This window comes from Channa argus, chromosome 16 (assembly GCF_033026475.1).
Source record: "Channa argus isolate prfri chromosome 16, Channa argus male v1.0, whole genome shotgun sequence".
NCBI lineage: Eukaryota > Metazoa > Chordata > Actinopteri > Anabantiformes > Channidae > Channa > Channa argus.
The window spans coordinates 4,818,747-4,842,876 of NC_090212.1; the positions used below are offsets into that span (position 1 = coordinate 4,818,747).

At 38.2% G+C, this 24,130-nt stretch overlaps 1 protein-coding gene across 4 annotated transcripts; it reads right to left on the bottom strand.

Moving 5' to 3' along the window:
• Window positions 1-1,138: 1,138 nt before the first annotated feature.
• On the bottom strand, window positions 1,139-22,605 carry ttc7b (tetratricopeptide repeat domain 7B). Of its 4 annotated transcripts, XM_067480347.1 has the most exons (23): window positions 22,418-22,605; window positions 20,085-20,239; window positions 19,607-19,682; window positions 19,355-19,447; window positions 18,497-18,654; window positions 16,912-17,033; window positions 16,158-16,236; window positions 15,484-15,659; window positions 15,202-15,265; window positions 13,780-13,917; window positions 13,414-13,602; window positions 13,108-13,225; window positions 12,729-12,786; window positions 12,081-12,153; window positions 11,734-11,894; window positions 11,517-11,633; window positions 10,956-11,053; window positions 10,403-10,663; window positions 8,420-8,470; window positions 6,055-6,195; window positions 4,480-4,682; window positions 3,751-3,824; window positions 1,139-3,452 (listed from the first exon to the last, which is right to left on the bottom strand). In XM_067480347.1, exons 1-23 carry the CDS (start codon window positions 22,536-22,538, stop codon window positions 3,305-3,307), a joined length of 2,874 nt encoding a protein of 957 aa, XP_067336448.1. In that variant the 5' UTR covers window positions 22,539-22,605; the 3' UTR covers window positions 1,139-3,304. The 4 variants fall into 4 exon arrangements, with proteins under 4 accessions (XP_067336448.1, XP_067336450.1, XP_067336451.1 ...); XM_067480349.1 differs by lacking the exon at window positions 8,420-8,470; XM_067480350.1 differs by lacking the exon at window positions 10,403-10,663 and having other exon boundaries at window positions 22,418-22,604.
• Between the last annotated feature and the right edge of the window lie 1,525 nt (window positions 22,606-24,130).

Below are 24,130 nucleotides of genomic sequence, written 5' to 3' on the forward strand. Positions count from 1 at the left end.
TTTATTACTAGAGCAAATGCCAACATGTACTGCAACTTGAAATTTGCAGTACTCAAATACTACGAATGCTTCTTTTTTGGAATAGTTTCATATGCATCTGAATGTGACTGTGTCCTTGACCAGAAACAGAAATGGAAAAAAAAGGAATAGACAGAGGGATGGAGAAGTGTAGGAGGTGTTTTATCCATGTACCTCACTCACACACACATGCACATGCTAGTTATGTAACAGTCTAAAGTGTATTAATACATCTTGCTCCTCTCTGGTTATTGATAAGCTGCCATTCCAACATTATTTCCTGATGCAAAGATTCTACCTCTTGCTCACATGTGCTTTAGATAAGTCACACGCAAACCCAAAATTGGATTGCTACTTTTACTGGCAGCCACACACATTCACACACTCCTGGCTCCGTGGTTCATCACATAAATATTCTAGTATTTTACCTGACAACCATAAGAGTGGAATAGAGATTGTTTGTCAAGGACAGAGGGAGGTTTGGTCATTATTTTTCTACTTCTCTTAGCTCCTTTACAAAACTGTATTCCTATTCTACATTTCATGAGAAAATTGCAATACTATAGTGCGATTGCAGATAATGGAAAAAAGTGGCAAGAGTGTTACAATCATGTTTTGAAAAATGCCCTGTCACGCTGCAAAAAAGTTGTTTTCCTTTACCTGAGAAAAGTCGATGTTTTGGACTTCATGGTTTCAAGATAGGGATCCCTATCAGGTTGAAAACTCATCCTTGGATAAGGTTAAATTGGACCAAGCTGAGATCCAAGGCTCGATTTGAGCCTTTAATGAAAGCACCAACATACAGTATATGTGTCTGGGCCGAGGCCATGACCTTTCTTGGTGATACCAGAGAATCCAGCAGGGACCTCAGCAGTGGGGGAGCTGTGGTAACTCAACTGTGGCTTCCTGACACTGTAGAACAAAACCTGTCAGTGCTGTAATCCTCTGAAAAAAAAAACCCACAAAAGGAAGACACACCTATTTACTGACAGTCACATACCTGAGAAAGTAACATAAGCCGATGACCTGGAGGTCACATCCAGAGGGAATACCATCCTCCCACACAGAGTAAATAATAAAAATAAAAAAGGGAAAATAATAGCAAAAAGACAAGTAAATAGCAGTTGTTTATAACAATTTTTTATTATCTTGGTCAGTACTATCATCCTAATTTCAGTCATTAATTTACAACACAATGCACTGATTGAGCTTATATCAACAAACAGTTCGTCCTCTTATTCAACCAATAGAATCTCAGTAACATCACTCTGCAGAAAATAGAATCAAAATTTACTTTCTAAAATAATAATATTCTTGTAACAATCAAATATACAACAATAATTCTTTATATTCAAAATTAAAAATGAAATCTGGGTGTATTTCAATCACTCACACAAACCCACCCACTGGCAACACAATCAGTGTGGTTGCATTTACACACAATGTAAATCAGATTTTTTTATGGAAAAGGTGTAACAGATTCATCCTACATACACAAATACAACTTTTCGAAATGTCCATAATCTGTAACATCAGTGTTTCTGTTAAATGTATTGTAGGTGCCACTCTATCTATTCAGTTATATACTACATCCTCTCATGAAAACAAGTTAGCTTTTGCTAATAAATCCAATCCATTCCAAAGGGTCATTAATTAGAATGAAAAATGTGTTTATTTTACAGCAGTAGTGCAACATTTTGAGAAATAATTTTGCTAAAAGTTACATGTTAAGTTTGATACCACATCTCTGTACATTGAATGTGATGCTAATGCTGGCAACTGGTTAGCTAAGTATAGGGACGTCTAGCTGACCTGGTTCCAACTGAACAAAACAAATGCACCTACCAAAGTTCACTTGATGGCGCGTTACATTGCTCATCTTTAGTATGTTTTTTTAAACAATAAAAAGGTGTCTATATAGATTTACCATTATAATTAGTGAGTTTAAGATATACTACTGCATTTTGTTACCCATGAACAGAGCCAGGGTAACTTTTCTTGCCAAGCTAACAACTGCTGCAAATAGCTGCATATCCATCGAACAGTCATCTAAGTGATATTTATCTAGTCATCACACTCTGCAAAAGAGCAACAAAATCTGGGGAAATGCGATGAACCTGTACACACAAGGAACAATCGTAACAAACATAGAATGTCATGGAAATATGATTAAACAAAGGGGCACAGAAAGATTCAATGTGCTTAATTGTAAAACTCCATAAAAAGACTTAGGACAATAGGCATTTCTAAGTTGATTTTGTGTGTGTGTGTGTGTGTAAATGCAGCCTATTTTGGGATTTAGACTTGACTGATTTGATGACTGACTGATTCTTCGGTCATCTGTTGATTGTGCCTTTCCATGTGCCAATAAATTCTCAACACTCAGCATTACTGTATGCCTGACTCAGTATAGCCAGACTGTCTCTAAATGCAACAGCAAAAAGTGAACAGGAGTATGTGTTTCAGTGAATGAGATAATAGTTGACTTACAGAGGAAATATGGCCGTTAATCCAGCTGTCACATTTGCTTAAAAAAAGAAAACTGCATGAGAGTTTTTGGACTAAACACCATGTAAACAAATTGTAAACTCTTAGGATTCTAAATAATAGCAACAACTGTCTGACGGGACAAAACAACAAACACACACCACATACTACAGATTACATACACCCAGACACAGGCAAATATGAACAGGTGACATGTTGGCACACATACACAAATATGAATGTACATGCACAGACACAAAGGGGCAGACAAGAAGTGCAGATCGACATGCACAAGCAATGTATCCACACACACAGACTCTTGCTTATGGACACACGCACACACACACACACACACACACACACACGCACGCACACACGCAGGCACGCACGCACACACGCAGGCACGCACGCACACACACACACACACACACGCAAAATGGTAGTCATGGGGTTTGATAGCATTTTAATAAATCTGAATCCAGTTCAGAATATGCTTATTGAAATCTGAACTTAATATGTCTGAGTTCAAGCTTGGAACTGGATCTACTATGGAACCAGCTATTTAAATCCATCCCTACACAGCAAGACATAGTGGGAAGGGTGAGTGGCCACGGAGAAGCATATGTGTCTATCTGTTGCACTTCTATACAATGTTCATTTCTAAGGGTATGACAGTAAAACCTTGTGAAGCTGTCATGCAATGTGTGTGTGTGTGTGTGTGTTTATTGGCTGTATGCAGCCCACAAGTCCACCATTTGTGCTGCTGTGCTACAGTATTAGGGCAATAACTTTATGTGTCTCATAGCGCTCTGGGTATGATGGTGAAGGGCAGGATGGGGCTGCTAGCCTCCAGCTCCAAGGCAGTGAGGAAACACTCTGTGGCAGCTGCAGCGTTCCCCTGAGCCTGCAACACCTCACCCAGGCTGTTCCACACATCGTGAGCCGTACTGAGGAGAAGAGAAGGAAAGTAAGAAACACGCAGAGAAAATAGAGAACAAAAAAAAAAGTGGTGATGTGAGAAAAAAAAATTAAGGCAAAGAGACAGATGAAAGGAAGAGAGAACACAGCAGGGAAGAAGAGGAGGAAACAACAGGAGCAAGTGTGAGAGGTTAAGGAGAACAAAGCAGATGGAAAAACAACGTAGATGATAATAAGCAAAAAGAAAATAGGAGAAGGGAGAAAAGAGAAATTGTAATAGGCATCATAAAAAGTACACTGCACTGACGAAAACACACACACACCCACCTGTTCACCTGTACAGCATCCCTCAAGACTTTTTCAGACAAACTGTAGCGCTGCAGCTGGTGGAGAATCAGACCCTGTGGAAAGATATAGAAGAAGAAGTGAAGTATGTCAATAGGCTAATTAATAAGTTAACAGGCTGTTATGTGAAGTTTCTAGATTCATGTTCATTCATTTTCACTTGTAGAAATAATCACTTTTCTTGGAATTTAGAAGGGAATTCTATTTTTACTGCAACATTATACCAAACAACCAAATCACCACATTAGTCATCACTCATAGGATAAGGCCACCCCATCTTTTTTAAGGTTTTGATACAAGAGTAAATGTTTACTTCACCCACCCACTTCACAGTGCTAATGTCCTTTAGGACAATAAAATTTCAGACAATAAAATGTAGTTACTGTATTTGCTCTATGTGTAAGACAAATCAAGTGAATTCCAGTACACAGTTGTAATTTCCTACTTTATGTACGTTTGTGTTAAGATAAAATAAGAAAGATCATATAGCAGCAGTGTGAGAAACAGGTAGCAAGCGTTTATGAACATGATCAGAACAATAGTTGGCAAAATTTGTCGTAGGAGCTTGTAGTTTTTATATATTTTTATAAAAGTATAAGACATTTTCTTAATTCTCCAGCAAGTCCAGTTCCACTACAAACAGTTCCACTACAACACAATGACAGAGCAGACCGACAACACCAGAATCTCAATGTGGCTTCTGTGCATTACCAGTCTCTGCATGGTCTTGACATGTGTTGGGTTGATGGACAGGGCCTCCTCATACCAGCGTTTAGCCTCGTCTATATTGCCCCTCAGCTCGGCTATCTGCCCCTTCATGTACAGCACGTTATGGGATGTGGGGAAGAGGTTGGCAGCTTCCTGTGTGCAGGCTGCGGCCTCTGCAGGTTTTGACATGCCGATGTACACCTCAGCTATGAGACAGTTACGGACGGGGAGAAGAGATTGGAAACAGGAATGTTAAACATTGTGGTTTACAGAATAAATCAGTGAAGGAAAAAGCTCCAATTTTACACCACCGTATTTTTATCAAGTCAACTCAAAACTTAATACAAACAAATTACACAATTACCACTATAATAAGATGAAAAATATGACTGTAAAGTTGTTTTTTTGTACAAACAGAAGGTTGCATACATACAAGTAACATTTCAAACTTTTCGAACCAAACTATTAAATTATAAATTTTAAAGAAGACATTTTAAGTTTGGCTTTGAGAAAGTGTAACTCAATTTTTGAACCAAGAATAGCATCAACAAGAAAAAAGATTTTCACCTAATGCATTTGGTGTATGACTGTGATGTAGGCAGAATGATACAAGCAGAGACAGAGGAGAAAATGAGTTTGAACTATCTGCCCATCTGTCCTGCGACTGGATGATTATATTAGCTAAGTCGCCAAGCTGGAATGACCACCTCTGACAGAAAGCAGCTGGAGAGATAAACAAAAGCACAAACAACCTCTGTGTGTGTGTGTGTGTGTGTGTGTGTGTGTGTGTGTGTGTACGGACTCTCTGCATCTGTTCATGTACACTTTTCAGTTTGCTTACGTTTGTGTTTCTAAGCGTCTGCTGGAGATGCAGAAAGGAAAGAAGCAGGACTCCATTATACTCTGAGGGAAATCTGATAACGTTGTCAAACTGCTGTTAAATAGCGTCCTGCAAGCTGATGCCAGTACACTCACTTTATATGGATTTGTTAAAGTCTGTTTTTAATTTACTTTGGAGCATTGTATACTACAGTATACTACAGTGTAAAACTCTCAATGTTAAAGACATCTTGTGATTCAATATAGTGAAGATATCATTAGTCAGCAGTGACTTTACCTTATTGGATTAATCGTATTTAATTCTTAATGCTTAAACATATAGCATTTTCACTTATGTGAAAGATTTTAAAGCCCTGAATAGGTGAAGGTATCCAGTATTTCACAAGTATAAAGAAGTATAAACCTAAAAAAATAAAAAATAAAATACATTTTTGGCTTTAAACATTTATTATCTCGGGACCCTTCTGATTTTGAGTCAGTAGATACTGTGCATAACAATAAAATATTTACAACTCACAAAAATTGGTCATTCCCTAATTAAGTTTTCCTCAGTTTTCCATTATCAATAATGTTACATCCATTCAGTTTTATTATTTTTTCCAACATTTCTTTCATTTAATTAATTATCAATTAACTTCTAGTTCTCGTTTGTGGGAGGCGGAAATGTGGACTGTTAAACTTTTTTTTGCATCTGTTCAAAATTCCCAGCTCAGTGTATTCATCTGTGTGTGAGCGTACCTGCATGCAGCCAGATCTGAGCCAGGGTCATCCAGGGGTGCAGGGGACCGTGTTTGGGTGCACTGCTCTGCAGGGAGGACGCAACCTCGGACAGAGCCTGCTCTACACGACTGGCTGCTATAGACGTAGCATGCACTGAACCTGGAGGGGAAAAAACGGAACCATTAGACACATCCACTGAGGGTAAAGTCTTACTGCAGCAGCGTTACACAGCCATGTGCCATGGTGCAGGCTTCAAATTTACCCCCAAAAAATACACCGATTTCACTGGTTACTGGTTACTATTTCAAAGAGAAAAGTTAAACTTACTGATGAAATCTGGATTGTTTGGCTGTGATAAAAAGCTCAAGAATCTGGGCACACACTGGCACACAGTTTCCTGTTTCTGCTCTAAAGCTTTTAATCAGTCTACACCAGTCCACATGCTGCAATAGTTTGTGTCATGGCTTTGGATTAACTGGGTTAAAATGAATTCACTTCTGCACCACCATGCATAAACACTGCATCACTATGCCCTCAGCTGATTAGTAACTACAAGAAGTGTCTGTGGTGTTTTCTCAATTTATTTTAAGTCACATCATTACAAGGATGCAAAATAGCCACAACATGGACCGGCAGACATTTAATACAGATCTGTGAAAGCATAACCTAATGTTTGAACGTTTTCGACATATTCTCCTCTTACATACTGCATATACCTGCAGTTTGTGTAGCATGTTTTGGAAAGATTTTGTTAAGACATATTTTTAAGGATAACAAATGTTTGGAACATGCTGAGCATACACATGAATTTGACATACGAGACACAAGCCCTTAGCACAAGATCTTTTAAAGAAAGATTTTAAATCTCTCTTATTTTTCCAAGTTATTTCTGATTAAGACTATGAGTAAGTTTCAGCATTGCACAAATATGTGTTATTTACCATGATAATCTACTTGAGATGTACCATTTCATTTTCAAGGGGGTGCCAATGTTTCAGAGAATGGGGGACAACTGTCCTACAGTATGTTCATAATATAAAATGTAATAGGCTCCTGTCTGCATTGTTTTGATCTGTGCAGTTTTGATACCGAGCAGTTTGTTGATGGAAAAGAAAATTTAAAGTGCATCATTACTAAATGAGCACACTTGAAAAGCTCAGTTGTCTACACTATGTTTAAACAGGAAAACATGTTTGTATTCTCCACTAAACCTTGACCCCCACCTGTAGCTCACATACAGACGGAGGTACAAGGCATTGAGACTAAAAGAGAAAAGTGTTGATCAGTTAGTGATTAGTCAGTCAAACCAATGGAGAAAGAGGGTAAGAAATGGTGCACTACATTCTCACATGGATTGCTTTCCCTTTCCTGTTTTTTGCCCTTAATATCAAAGTCAATCCATCAGCTGTACTTTGATAAAAAAAAAATATAAAAAAACATTTTTTTTAAGTGACAGTTTGTTTTAAAACCATAGAGAAGCAAGTTTTCACTCTGTGATATTTAAGCTTTTGTTGAATTACTTAGGATGCTTCCTTCCTGAGGTGACTTGTGGCTTACATGTTCACAATTCACACAGCAACACATGCATTAAAGCTACTGACTTAATTAAAGGAATACACTGACTAAGAGGAAAGGATGCAGTTGGGCATCCCACCACAGGCAGATTAGTGTGTCATTTAGCTCTGTGTTTGCAGTGTAATGCACATTCCTTCAGCAGTCTCATGATGAACAGGTAAAGACCAAAGGGGGGTTAATTCTTCTTCCTCTTATAATTTTTTCCCCTCATGAAAGCTTTTTACAATTTAATATCAGTTTATTGTAACAAATTAATTATCCTATAGTTGTTTGCAAATTTGATATAAATTACTGCAAACAAAGATCATTAGTAACCCATCTCATGCTGGTGGAACCATTAGTATTATTAATAGGTCAATTACAGCCGCATTTGACGAATAATTAGAGTCACGACCAGGAAGCTGCATCTCGTCTTCCTTTTAGCTCTTTAAGCACTTGCTCCCTGTGCTTTACTAGGGGGAAAAAAGAAGACAAAATTATATCATCTTCTGCCTCTTACTAATCTGTTTGTAAAGGAACTGTCTCCCATTATTATTATTATTATTATTATTATTATTATTATTATTATTATTATTATATTCCTTTAAGTCGATGTATTCCTTTAAATTATACACTACTAACATGATAAAAATTCTGCACAATTCTGCTGGAAACTGGCTGCAAGCGTCAACTTAAAGAAGTGGATATATGTCCTTTTTTGATACATAAATTCAAACCTCATCATCAGGGAAATGGAAATTTAACATGGACCAAAGTAGAACAACAGATGGAAAATGGAAGGTCAGGTTGAGGTTAGATGGCTACTTACAAACAGAAAACATGGAGGAAAAACCAAGAGTGTTAGCGTCTTGAAGGCCGCCTTGAAATAAACGAAGGAATGGGGAAAAAAAAGAAAGATGACTGTTAATGATTAAAGGAGAGGAAGAGACAGAGAAGAAACAACCAAATAATTGTGAGAAAAAGATTTGTGATTCCTGAAACGCAGGCAGGAGACCAGAGCAAGGTTGTTGTTTATTATTTTGTGTCGTTGTAATATACAGGCTGCTTCCACTTGTTTACATGTTGCCTTTTTACACCAACTATGTCTCCTCATAGCATCTTTGATTTTCAGCTAAATAACTATTTTATTTATTTGTTTGTTTGTTTAGCATAAAACCACAGCGTGGGGATTTTTTTTAATTTAACTAAATAACATAATTAGTAGAGGAGATGCCACCAGGGAGAAACAACATAATGTTGGAACTTGAAAACAAGACAAATCAAGTTTGGCTAAAATGAAAAAATCATCACAGAAATGGAGTGAGAAAAAAGGACAGGAGGATGCAAAATTTGTTTTAAAAGACAAAATAGCTGCATTACTCTTTTTTGTAATGTCAAAAAGTAAAGAAGAGAGATGACCCAACTGTTGTCTGCATAAGTGTCTGGTGGGAGCTGGAATAAGTCACAAACCAGTAAAGCAGTGCACTCTAATCCACACCTTACAAAACATCCATTTACCTAACCACAGAGATTTACAGAAGGTCTGAGAAATATATGTCGTGACCAAGTCCATCCAGCACTCTGTAAGGGTTAGTCAGTTTTATTTAAACGTGTCCATGCTGGTGAGATCTTAACAACCAGTCAACTTCAAGAGTCACTTCATGTACAGTCATAGTGTGGTTAATATGCTCTGCGACTTGACAAGAGCATGGTGAGTTTTTGGGACATCGGCTTGTTTAAATTTGTTCACAGAGTGATTAATATGTTCTTTGCCAACTGATCATACCAGTGCTCCATGTTAAACCTGTAGCAACAGCATCAGATGTTGGCTGTCATTAACACCACATGTGGCTACTTCAGGCAATTTGAATGTGTTCTGGCTTGCACTTACATATTAAGAGTACTAAACTCAAATCTGACTTTAAATTCAAGTTTTACAACAAGTGATCAAACTTTGGCTTAATGGATAAGCCAGGTGTTGCTCTATAAATTTCTTGTCATCCTGTCTCGTTAAATACCTGCTAGTGAACCAAATTCATAGGCAGAAGGTAGAACTCAAATGGACCATTTACTGCCGTTTAAGTAACACAGAGAGGTTAAGAAAGGTGGAATGTATAGAAAGACTAACATAGATTTTTGTCCTTTTAATAAATAAATAAATTAACAATAAAACTGTTAGACACCAATGGGACCAAATTGCATCAAAGTAACAAACCGAAATACTGAACTCAATGAGCTTACTGTGATTATCTGTGTGATAATCACATGAGAATATCTTCTGGGTTAACAGTATAACCTTTTGTAGGTCTTAATACAGACATGAGCTAGGGACCAGTTGCAATTAAAAAGGTAGGAGGGGTCTGGTTTTTACCTTCTCAGATTTTACTGGTTTAACTGGTAAGTATCAAAAAAGTACAGCTACGACTGCTGAAACAGGCTTTGACAATTTGGATTTGTAGTGAATTTGATTAGGATTTGGCTAATTTTACTACGTCCTAAACACTGCTTCCCCCACTTGACTTACTGCCTATGTTATAAATATTGTTTGTCTCTGGTAGCACATGTCCAGAGTATGTAGTATTTTTTGTCAATGAGGTTGTATGCTACAGGCTAACACAAATTAGAGGTCTCTTGAGGCATTGGGAGCCTGTAGTGAATTAATATTTCTCAACATATTGTTTAACACAGAGCACCATTCTTATTGCTAAAAACACAAGTTACTGTAATCAGCTAATCTCCCCAAAACTCTTGTTTTCTTTTAGATCCCTCTCCACAGCATGCCACAGGGTGAGTGGATGTGGAAGTAGTTTACAGTTGGAGGAGAGCTGGCGGAGAGTGACGTGGTTGCAAAAGGGGTGAGTCCTGGTCTTGGTAGGTGCAGAAGGTGGTTGAGGGAGATGAGGATGATGAGGAGGGAAGAAGGATGGGTTTTTGTGTGGTGAAAGAGGAGGAGGTTGGAAGATAGAGACAGGGGAAGAAGGAGATGACAGTGGGGATGAGAGGGTGGAAAAGGTGGATGGGGAGATCGGGGAGACCGGTTCAGAACCACAGTGAGAAGAGGAAGAACCTGAGACTAAAACAAATAAAATAAAAATTAATCAAGCAATAAAGTAAGAAACATAGGTAACTGGTAAATTTATACAAACCAGTAACAATATTTTAAAATTCTCTCTTACTGTAAAAAATTTTCATTATATTCATAGGAACTTAGAAGAAGAAGAAAAAATTTCACCCTCCCACCCATAAGGTAAGCCAGGATATTTTCCTAGTACAAACATACCCTGAAAAAACAACAACTATGAAATTGTATGTGTATGTGACTGGGGAGAGTCTGTCTGTCAGTGAGTGTGTGTGTGTGTGCCTACCTGTCTCAGGGTCACTGAAATCAGGCAGAGTCATAGCATTGAGCTGTCGCCTGTCTGCAATGGCCCTGTCCAACAGACTGCTGCCACGCCCTGAATCACTGCCACACACACATACACACACACACACACACACTTAAAGTTAGTACACAATGGCACACATACACATACAAAACAATGTCTGAGCTCTTTTGTTTTTGCATTCCCTAGGTTGCCAAGTATACATATTCTCCAGAACCAACAGGGGTTTTTGTTACCCTGTGTTTTGTTAGTTACTGTATCTAAGAGAAAGAGGTACTGGTTGCCTAAGTTCAGGCTAAGCCTGGTTTTAATAAACAAGGTAACTAAGTGGAGTTAGCAAAGACTGGTTGTACCACATGTTGAGAATAGTTGTTACAAGTAATAATATGGGTTAAACTTTTAAATAGTTCACTAGGCTTACTGACATGATGAAGAGTAGATTGAAGACGAAGGGTGGTGGTAAATATGGCCGAAATCACGATGGATATTTGCATTTGGGTAATGTGTGTGTGTGTGTGTGTGTGTGTGTGTGTGTGTGTGTACCTGGGGTTGGTAAGGTTGTAAAAGCTCTTCCAGATCTGTAGCATATGTTTACAGGTTAGTAAAGCTTCCTCTGGTCCTCTGCAAATTGCCTCCAACTTCACCTTGGAATACAGCAGACTAAAACAACACACATATGTACATGGTACAGTGACACTCCAGTAACACAATAATAAAGGTACAGTGTACGTCCTTTTAATAAAGTGTTCCCCAGTCTTACTTGAAGTTCTCTGGGTACTCGGACAGAGCCATCTCTATAATATTGAGAGCATCGTGGTAGTGTTTTTGAGCAGAAAGCAGCAAGGCCAGCAGATGAAGGGAGTGAACATCATCCCCCTGAAGCTGCAACGCCTGTCGAACATAGCCTAGTGCCTCAGGGATCTACACAAATAAAAAATAAATAAACAGATACAAACTAGAGGTTTTTACTATGGCGGGGTTTAAAAGCACCATGCAAAGTCACACATTTAGAATTCTGACAATAATAGTAGCTTTTTACAAGTCACCTCTTCAGCCACAGTTCAAGCCATATTGAATTTATCTCAGTATTAAGACATTCTGTGTTACCTGTCTGGACACAGCCAGCTGCAGTGCCAGGTAGAACGCTGCTAGATGGTCAGTAGGAGACAGACTCTGTGCTCTACAGAGAGAGAAAGAGATTTTGTGTTCAGACATGATGAATAAAAATTTAAATAAAATTAGATTAAACTTTAAAGATCCCTGGGGGGAATCTGATTCAGTGCATAAAATACAGCAAAGTATTAGGAAATCAAAGGTGAAGAAATCAAACATTTAGACAAACCTAAAAACCCTATTCGTATAATACCATATCATATTGAAAAGAGAAATGAATTAATAAAAAGTATGAGCATAGTGTTGCACTAATGCACAGTGTGTAGGAGTGTAAGACCACTGGAAGTTCTGCCTTTTTAATTGATACATTTTACAGTCAAAAATGTGCATTATTAGTGGAAGATGTGACAACAATGGCCAGAAAGAATAATTACATGTAAAAAAAATACAGTGCCAGAACAACTAACACTCTCTAAAAATATTTACAAGGTTACAAGAGGTTTTAACACATACACAGTCAAATGCAGTCTGTAAAGCAGCTCTTTTTACAGGCTGAAAAACAGCAGTTTGTGCTGTGACATATAATTCAGTGAAATGTGGGTGTAAAACAAACAACTGAGAGTAACATGGCTCATTCCCAACCTCTGGAAGGCTCCCAAAGCTTTCCTTTGGTAGTCCTCCTGTGTGCTTCGCAAGGATGCTAAAGAGACAAAGAAACACACACAGACACAGAGTAAAACAATAAGGCACACACGGTGCCTTCAACAGTCATTTGGGTGTACAAAAACATTTGAGTGTGTAGAGTCTCGTGAATCGTGAATCATGTTGTCCTGATAAAAAAATAAGTTAGCTGATTGTCCAGACTTGACATGATATGAACACAAAATATTATTAAACTTTTCCAATGGTGAGAATCACCGAATGTCAATTGCAAAATCTTCATTCATTCGGGTAAGTGAAATAACACACAAAGGCACACATGCATGCACGCAAATATACACACAAAAACATATATGCTTACCATCAGTGGCTTTGAGGCTGTAAACCAGGCCTATGGCCAAGTAGCCTTTTGCTCTAAACTCAGCTGCTTTTTCCCCCATGTCAATCACCATCTTTCCAAAGCACTCCCCCTCATCCAACTAAATTATGAAGTATACAGACATAAAATTAAAAAAGGCAGAAAAGTGAAAGGCAAAGAAAAGGAAACAATGACCAAGACCTTTAGGGAATATCAAGTATATTTATGTAGAGTATACATACAGGAGGAGAGTAGTTAAACTTCAGTAATTTACTGGGGTTGAGTTTATATCTTCAGGATTGTCCTTACCCAGTGCAAGGGTCCGATGCACAGTTTGACAGCCAGCAGTGGGATGGTGGGATCATTAGGCTTCAGACGAATACACTCTTTGAGGACCTTAACGGCACGAGCTGATTTGCCAGCTGCCATTAGTGACAAGGCGAGCTGGTACCACAAATGGAACTCCTCAAAGGCAAACTTCATGGCTCTCTCCAAACACTGTAAATAAGATTACATTTTTATTAGTTTTAACAAATTCCTTCAAATATTTTGTGATTCAGCTAATAAAACTGTATTGTAACTGTTGTTTAGGGAAATAAATGTGGTTGAATTGTGGCTGTGTCACAGTTGTTATGTTTATGACTATGTAGCCTACAGTACAGATGGATTACAAACCTCAGACAGCATCTCATACTGCCCCCTCCTGCCCAGAGCTATAGTCAGCAGGTCGTACACCACAGAGGCTGACTGTAGGCTGATGATACGATCATTATTGTGTTCAGGAATTCTGCTCAGCACAGCATCACGGTTAGCCTGAAACACAAAAACCCAAAATACAAAAAACATTATATGAAGGTTCCCTGACCTAGAACAATATCTAATTCTTTAGAGATGAGTCTGAAACACATAACCCCAAGAGAAGAGATGGTCTCTAAAATTTAAATAAGGAGAGATCTGCAAATCATGTGAGACATATTTTAGATTATAAATAGTACAAAGACAACATATCAGGTGTTGAAACTAAGAAATAAAATTTTTAAAAATCAGCTCATTTTGAATTTCATGGCAGAAGCAACTTTCCAAAAAGTTGGGACAGGTTCATGTTCACCACTGTGTTACATCTTCTAGCATTTGCCAACCAGTGAGAACAACTGCTTTAGTTTTGAAATGTAAATATTCCACTATGTTTGCTTGATATAGGAATTCAATAACGGAAGACTTTGTTGTGCTTTTAGCGTAACTTGCTTTATATTTTCAATGGGTGAGTGGTCTGGACTGCTAGCAGGCAAGTTTAGAACCATGCTGTTTTCATACATGCAGAACTTGTGTGTTTTTGCGTTATGTTGCTGAAAGGTCTTCTCTGAAAAATATGTCTGAATGGTAACATATCAACACCCTGTAAGTATATATCATTCAGCTTTAAGTACGCTTTCATGGATGAGCAAGTCACCCATTCCATGTGCATTATTGCATCCCTAAATCATCTCAGATGCTGGCTATAACTAAGTGGTAAAGGTTCACAATAATCCAGTTTTCGTTATATGAAAGTTGGGTCACATCAACTGGACTTCTTTCTACTTGGTTGGAAATGTTTGCTCACCTAAGAAGCTTCTTCAGTCTGAAATGTTTCATTACGGATGAGGAGCGAAATATTTCCAAAAAAGAAAAAAGAATTTCAGTTGACATGACTCAACCTTCAGATAAATATGTTATAATAGCAATCGGATAGTTCGTTGCCTCTTTACCATTAAGGATACTGTGTCCATAATTTCTGAAAAAAAAAAAAGAATGACTAGTTTTGACTCATTAGACCAAAGGACAGTTTTCCCACTTAACCTCACTTAATTTTAAATTAGCTATTACTCAGAGAAGGCAGTATTTTAGATACAGTGACAAACTATGTTCACTGGTAATAGTTTTTAAAGATGTCCCTGATTCTAAGCAATTTCTATCACATAATAGTGTCTAATGTTAATGCTTTAACATTGCTTTGTCCCAACTGAACATAGATTTCTCCAGATATTCTATTATCCTATGTACCATACACAGCTTTTCTGGAAATGGGATTCTATTTTCTGCTTTGTGTTTGTGTCTCACCATGGACTCACTGATGAGCAGTAGCAGCAAAGCTTCTTCTGTGTTCTCCTGAGGGCAAAACAGACTGAGACAGAGAGAAAGATGAAGGGAGAATCAGAAAGAATGAGTTTGAAAGGGACAAGTGGAACAGTAAACAGGTATAGTGTAGCGAAAAGTGACAGGAAGAACAGGGGGAGAAATAGTGGCGAAATATTACAATGGCAACAGATTTTATTTTAGAGCCATGTTGGCCATATTCCTTAGTACTCCATGTTTAGCATCAACAAACACATTATCACTTACTTCTCTCCTGAGTACACTCGTGGGCGTCGGCTAAGGCTGTAATTCTTGCTGTGAGTGTGTCCTTGCCGTGTGGGATCGTCCAACGGTGACACTGTGGGTGGGTCTTCCATCGGAGACCAGTAGCTCTGTTCGCACATTCCTCTAAGCAAGATCTCTGCAAGCTGTCTGGCTATGGTCTACATGCACAAACACAGATACACATTTAGCGAGGATGCCCTGGCACCTATACAGCAGCAATCTGTTTACTTGGGCCTTTACTTCCAACATACTTAGAATAAATACATTAATGATTTTACCATAATGCAGACTGTTAGCTTACTTTAGCATAAAGACTGGAAACAGGGGTAAACCACTAGCTTGGCTCTTTTAAAGGCAACAAAATCCAAACACCAGCCCCTGTAACACTCAATAATTAACATGTTATATGTACCTTTTGTTTATTTCATACCAAGCAACTACTGTAAATGTAGAAATAGGATTTGAACTGCGTGCTGGCCTACTACTTTTCAAAGTTCCAAGATTGCTAGGCTAGTGGAGACGTAATCTATTTCCCAAAATAAACATATTTTCAAAAATGTCACCACTTGTCAAATAAAACGTCTGAGGGAAGTGAATTAACCTTGCCTAATCTATAACCAAAGCCAAACACTAACCCCCCCCAGCCTGTCCCTCACCATGCGCAGGTTCTGGGTTGTTCTGGTTTCCACAGCCCGAAGGATCTCCCGAAAACGACCCACACCTTGTGTCAGGTTACTACAATAATGCATAGAGGAAACAGGGAAAAAAGTGTGTAGTATATGTATGTGTGAACACACAAAACCCTAAAACAAACACAGGTGCATACTCCAAAATTGTAAGTTGCTAAAGCATCACTAGCAATGTTTCTTTGGATCAAACAAAGTGACGCCATAAAGCCAAATAAACCACATCTCATCTATGCTTGGAAACATTCCATTTTTATGCTCAGAAATGATGTAAATTGATGTTAACAATACATTTTTTAAATCTTAATTTATCATTCAAAGGGGAACAAATCCACTGCAAAAACAATGAGCTAGCACTGGGCAAAAAACAAAAAGCTACAAGTATTCAATTTACAATTTTTATCAGCTACACTATAAACTTATTTGTTTTCTCCACACGGATTTGGTATCTGCTACAGTACTTCAACGCTCTGCTGTACTTAAAACAACAACACTATGGAAACTACTTGCAGGTGAACTCTGTAGATTACTAAACTGTGTTCACACTTATCTGCTTTAACCACCTGTCAGCAGCTTTTGTAACAGAATAACGGCAAAGTGGGTGGAAAGCGTCAACAACAGGTTTTACATGGTGTGTTTTTGGGCAACTGAGGTCCTTTCTTAACTAGAATAAGTTTAAGAGCAGTGTAAATTGGGTTATCTATCACAACCTTCTCTCTCTTACCCATTCTTGAAGTGGATTACATGGGCTCTCTGCAGACCTGTCTCGAGGAAGTATCCCAGCTCCTGGTCCTGGCCAGTCGGCCCTGGCTTAGGGCTGCGGTTCTGAATTCCTGATGACAGCGCCTGGAGAAAATGTAAATTTTAAGACAAAATAAAACAATTAAAATCTGTCTGATTTACTTACAAATCTGTCATTGTAGATTTACATCAATCACCTTAACTTTAAGTGCACCTATCCAATTTAATGCAGTCCACTACAGTGGCTCTCAATGAATTTTACTTTTACATGGTAAGAATTTCTCAGTTTTTAGGCTGAAACTGTCAGAAAGGTGGTAATTCCCCCCCTCATTAGTTTTAATTATGGTAGCCAAAACATTAGAACCACCTCTTATATCAATGCACTCCAGTGTGACTCCACCACCCACTTTACAAAATAAGAAACTGATATTAGTATAGTATATTTTTCCCCTTTCTGACAGCTTTAACCTAAAAACTTTTTATGATCATAATAACACTGTCTGTCTGACAAAATTGCATTGTCATATAATATCATCAAACATCAGAGAAACAGGAGGAATCTCTGTGTGCAAAGGACAAGGCGGGGTGATGGGATGTGGGTGATCTTTGGGCCCTCAAGTGGCACTGCATTAAATACAGGCATGATTCTTTGGTTGATACAACTGCATGGGCCCAGCTACACTTCCAGAAAACACCGTCTGTGAATACAGTTTGGCGTACAATCCGCAAATGTAAGTTAAAGCTGTATCATGCACAGAAGAGGCAATATGTGAACACAATCCAGAAATACTGCCATGTTCTCTGGCACAAGCTTGTTATAAATAGTCTCAGGCAAAATGAAAAACTGTTCTATCATCCGATGAATAAAAACTTGAAATTCTTTTACGTATATAAAGCATTTGGCGCATCATAAAACGAAAAATCCAGCAACAAGGACCAGGAATGTTGAGCAGCTAGATCCTGCATCACACAAGAATGGGACAACATTCCTCTCCTAAAAGTCCAGCAACTGGTCTCCTCACTTCCCAGACTTTTACAGACAGTTGTAAAAAAGGGGATGCTACACAATGGTAAACATCAGCCTCTCCCAACTTTTTTATCAAATTCAAAATGAGCTAATATTTTCCATGAAATGATAAAATAGCTCAGTTTCAACATCTGATATGTTGTTCTATTGTGAATAAAATATGGGTTGATGAGATTTGCAAATCTAAGTACAATTATAATACTGGGACTAATTGATTTGCATCCTAACTTTGTATCCTGCCTTTAGTGCAATTTATTGCCAGATCAGTGCGCATCATCTGTGCACCCCATGAGATGTTCTCTGAATAAAGAGGAAGTGATTTGTGTGCCACTTGGCTGTCATGCCCAGTACTGGCCAATTAGTACATTGTCTTTAATATGTTCATCACACACCCACAGAGATAATATAACACTTGTAGTAAGCAATTGTGTGTCACTCAAAAAAAATGCTGTAATGGATAATTATGAAACAAGTATGCCAAATTCAAACTGCCAAGCACACATGCGCACCCGTCCATGCACCCACCCACCCACCCACACACCTTCTCAGCCTCCTGCAGGTAGAGCAGAGCAATGTCTCCAGACTTCTCATAGCATGTAATGATTTTTTGCTCACGCTCTGTCATGCTCCTAATTGACAATGGAGACTCCGTGTTGGACAGAGATGGTGAGGCAACTGGGACCTTTTCTAGACACAGTCCTGAGAGAAACGAGGGAGGGAGAGTGCAGGGTGACAGGAAAACAAAAAGTGACAAATGCAGAAGTCATTTATCAGTGTCTGCTGTTCATTTCAGCCTGTCAAAGCATTACTATACTGAACAGAACTTCAAATTGGTTTAGTGTTGATTTGGAGACAGAGATGCTCATCCTTTGTTACTAATGATTATTTACTAATAATATAAAGGTACTAATTTCTTTGTGCCTCAAAATATAATTAATAATATACAGTCAGCACATTCATGTTGTGTATCATAAATGAGTGGTTATGCTTGCTTAAGTTCAATTGATAAACTGAACTGTAACTGTATACCGCTTCAAGCATAAATAAAATAATGGAATTGCAACAATACAGGAAACTGTCTAATTGATATACGTTATTTTAGGACAAACAGTAATACATGCAGTGTGTATGTTTTTTAGACACACACACAGAGCAGCTGATCTGCAGCGGAATTGTACTACCACCAAGTGAAGCAATCTAGTATTGCATTAGATTATTATTATGCATTAGAGATTATACCAGACTGGACTAATGGCTAGTGAAATGACCTTAAGACAAGGTGAGATATAAATTGATGACTGGGTGTCATATCTCTCTCTCTCTCTCTCTCTCTCTCTCTCTCGCTCTCTCTGTCTGTGTGTGTGTGTGTGTGTGTGTGTGTGTGTAGGTGTGTTTATACCTATAGTAGCATAAGCCTCTGCTATTATAGACAGTCTATACACAGGAGATCCCACCAGTTGCATGTCATCCAGGTTCACCTTGCTGTAGTGATCTTGCAAAATAAACATTATGTATTAATCAATGAATTCATACAGTTATATTTACTGTAGTCCGAAGGACAAAATTTACTGTAGTTCATAAAAATCAATGACACCTTTCCTGACAAAAAGAAAAAAGAAAAAGTACATGAATCAAACTAGAGCATTGTTACCTAGAGCATCTCTGTATTCTCCTTCCACATAGCATAGTTTGGCCATCAGCAGCCTGGCTTCTTGGAGGTAATCAGCCTGAAGGACAGGAACCACAGGAAAAGGCATCAATTTTTCAAATAATTAAGAAAAGAAAGTGACTACTAAACAAAATGGTGAATGGTCTGCTTATATAGCAAGTTTATCCAAAATGCTTTACAATGGTGCTCCTTAATAATCCATTCACACACACACACACACACACACACACACACACACACACACACACACACACACACACACACACACACACACACACACACACACACACACACACACACACACACACACACACACACACACACACACACACACACACACACACACACACACACGACAATGCCTGCTATGCAAGGTGTCCAAGGACACTATAGCTACCCCACAAAACAAGTACGAAACTAATTAATTCAATTTGTTGACCACATCTGGTTCCATGGTTACCTTGAGGTTTCCTCTGTCAAGAGCAGCAGTGAGGTGTTTCCTGATCTCCACCAGTTTGGGATTTGGGCCCTTGGGACTGGCTCCCTGTTTGATTGGATTCTCCTTCAAGTATGTCTGAAGCTTGCATTCTCCCAATAACAGCTCCCCGAGGTCATCTACACATATGCAAAAAAGAAGACACAAGTACTTCATATATGTGTTCAGGTAAATAGGTAAATTGGATGGTCTTGGATCAATCTGCAAATTTAAATCAATAAAACAATGTGGTTATTCTAGGTTAGATTAATCGTGACAACCCTTTAAAGACAATCCAAAGCCAATATGTCAATTTTTGGAATCTTTCTGGTGTCTAGCTTGACTGAAATTGTAGGAATTAAAACAAGCAAACACTCCTTTGCTTGCACATACCAGTGAGAAGTAGTAAGTTGTGTGTTTTTAGAAGGTTGAAAGTCCTCTGAACAAATCATGTTACCGAACGGTTTAAATAGTCTAATAACACAATAGTGGTAGTGTTATTATACAAAAATAGTATAATAACACTACCATTTCAAATTGGCACCATATTTCATAGCAATCAGAAATTAACCCCAGTTATCCAAAACTGCAAATTAGCAAGTAATCTTGTTCCTGGTTCTGTATTAAGAAAAACACTGATAATAAGGTTTTGTATAATCACATTTATTCTAAACACTAATCAAATGTCCGATATAGAGATAGCCCATGTTTTACTTTTACTTAGCTATTGTGTCACAGTTTAGAATATTAGAGTCCTTTCTTGGATTGCCTATTTTTTGTTTTATTCTATGACAAACCAATAATCACTTGACTTAATAATATACATAACTACAGTCACTGGCAATTTTTTTATATACACCTGTAAAATCTAATGCAATCCAATTCAGCAGCTCTGCCATAAATTATACTTTTACAAGGTTATAATTTCCCAGTTTTAAAGAATAAAAAATAAAATTATAAATGATATATGATTATAAATATACAAATAAAATTGTCAGGAAGATGGTAATTTAACTATGTGTTTATTATTGAGGTCATAGTGGGTGGTGGACTTCTAGGGTGCATATTTTTAAGAGGTGATTCTAAAGTTTTGGTCACCCTATTCAAAATGAATGAGGGGGCCAAACATTCGTGGCTGAGCTGCTGTATTGGTTTGCATAATAGTGGCGACTGTGGCGCAGGAAGGTAGAGCTGTTGTCCACCAATCTCTAGTATATTGTACAGATGTACCTAATTAAGTGGCAAGTAAGTGTATATTACTTATTGTGTTGGGACTTAACAGAGTAATGGTTCAGCAAATGGTATATAAATGTTTTATAAATGTTTCAGCAGGACAGAGCACCAACACACTCATGGCGTATTGTTGGTTTTTCATATAATAAAAGAAATAAGCAGTGAAAAACTTTATTTCTGCCTTGATGTTCATGTGACTACTACTGCTAATACTAAGTCCTTAAGGTCAATGAGAATTGAAACCAGACTCCCTGGAAGACACCACAACTCAGACTGAGCAAAATAAAAGCTTGGTGGAAAAAGAACCAAGGACAATTTACAAGCAATCCTCCAGTGTCCAGTTAAAATTATATATGTGACTTTCTAACTGACAGTAGGCTCCAATGATGTAATGCATGTTGACAAGCCACAAGCCTGTCAGTAGTGGAGTTTTCTTTTTAGCAACATTAGCATGCAATTTGACAGCTGACACCTAGCAGCTAGCCACATTCACTGTGGCTAGCTGACGAGTTATAAATCTATTTAAATCTATTGTTATATTTTGTGGGTTCAACCAATGCGAGAGCTTCCTGGAGAACACAGTTCATACAACTAAAATACAATATTCTGGTAAATGCAGCATTAAAAGAATCTTTTACTTCGGTAAATCTCAACTTCAAGAGGGTAGGTTGTCGACGGGTGGAAGATGTGGGCAGTTTGTTCGTAAGGTTCGATATATGATAAAACATGATTAGCCTAAAACAAAAGTCAATATTAGGGTAAATGAGATTTTATGACGGTGTTTCTCTACACAGGTGAGCAGAACTAACGAACTGAGGGTCAAAACTGTCAAAATCACAGGAACTAATTGTTACAGTTAGTTCTTCATACGTTAACAAGCCAAATATCTCACCGTGTCGACACAAAACTGCTAAAAATCTAAACTCTTTCTAGACCATTGCTAGCTTGCTGGCTTAAAGCACATCACACCGATGTAAGACTCCTGGTAGCGGCTCCCGCTGCCAGGAAGTACCGAGGATTCAGACCGGGAGAAGGCCATGTACAGCTGAATGAACGAACAACACAAACACCAGTAGATTTCTTACCATTTGAGATTAGTTTGGCAGAGAGCTGTCTTACTAACTCCGGAATCTTGTCCCATTGTCCCTCTGAACGGCACCGCTCTATCTCACTCTCCAGTCGTGAGCCAGACTTCCTCGCTGTCATTTTCGTGACTGGGGCGGACTGGACCAAAACGCCACAGAGAGGACCCCTCTCTTCTGGTTGCTATGGATGTCAAACCTACGTCCGTAGAACAAATATGGCTTCCGGTGAGTACTTTCTAAATAAAACCGGTGGATACGCGTGTGAAGACTGCATCACTTTGAATCATATATCCCTTCATTTGCGTTACTTGACTGGTTGAGATTATTGTATCCACATAAATAAAAGAACATAAGAAGAAAAAGGTGACAGTACCTGAGGAGGCTAAGCACGCAGAGTTGCAATATAACAATAAATTTAGTATAAAAGTATAAATGCAGTAGAAGGAAAATTGCTCAGGAAAGTAAAAGTATATTAGAATTGTACAGTATTTGAGTAGTGCTGCTTTACAAGGTAGTGTACAAAAAAGAGTAAAAAATAATAGTGATAATTTGAATTATTTTATATATTATTTTGTGTGTATATATATATATATATATATATATATATATATATATATATATATATATATATATATATATATATATATATATATATATATATATATATATATATATATATATATATATATATATATATATATATACACACATACTCATATATATATATGGAGAAAGTAACCCTAGTGAGAGGGGTGACATGCAGAGGATGTGGGACCTATGGATACTTTGACAACCCAACATCTAGCCTAACACTGAAAGAACTACTAGCTGAGAGTTACAATATTCGCAAGAAATATCTGCTATCACAACTACAGAATGAAAAGGTACAACACAAATGTTACGGCAAGGGGGAGCAAGGACGTCAAGTCATGGGGGTGATATCATTATCACCCCTACAATCAGAGATTGGGTTCAAAGCCCCAATAACAACAGACAAGCTTAATGCTAGAGCAGCTGACCTGAGATTGAAGATCATGGCTAAGGACACCTGGGACCTCTGTGGTCGGTCTAAGTACAAGAATTAGTGAAGTGCCTTCTGAAAGTCTACTAGAGGATGTAAATGCAGCACTACGAACAATCCTAAATACGACCATCGCTGGGATCAACAAGCTGATATACACCACGGCAACCTTATCTTTTAGATGCTTGGCTATAAGATCAACATAAGCTATAAGGTGCAGAGTCCTCCATGGAAACAAAGGCTGGAGGCTAAGATCAGGGCAACACAGAGAGACGTTATCCAACTATCGGAAATGCAGAAAGGCATGATGATAAAGAAGTACACCCTACCTAAGAAGTATAACAAACTGTCCATACCTGAGGCATTGGAGACCGGTTGAAGAGGTATACCAGGGAAGTTGATACCAGGAAAATAAACAGGATGTTCACCACTGAGCCATCCAAGATGTACTCCCAGTGGCAGTGGTAGATGTAGCTATCAGGAAGAAGGAACATGAGAAGCTCAAGAAGTACCAAGGGCTGAAAGAAGAGTTAGAAAAGATGTACCTGTGGTTATAGGAACACTAGGGGCTGTAGCCCCCAACTTGGGAGAGTGACTCCAGCAGATTCCAGGAACAAGATCTGAGATCTCTTCAGAAATGTGCAGTCCTAGGAACAGGACTAGGAAGATACTGTGCAGAACCCCCAAGCTCC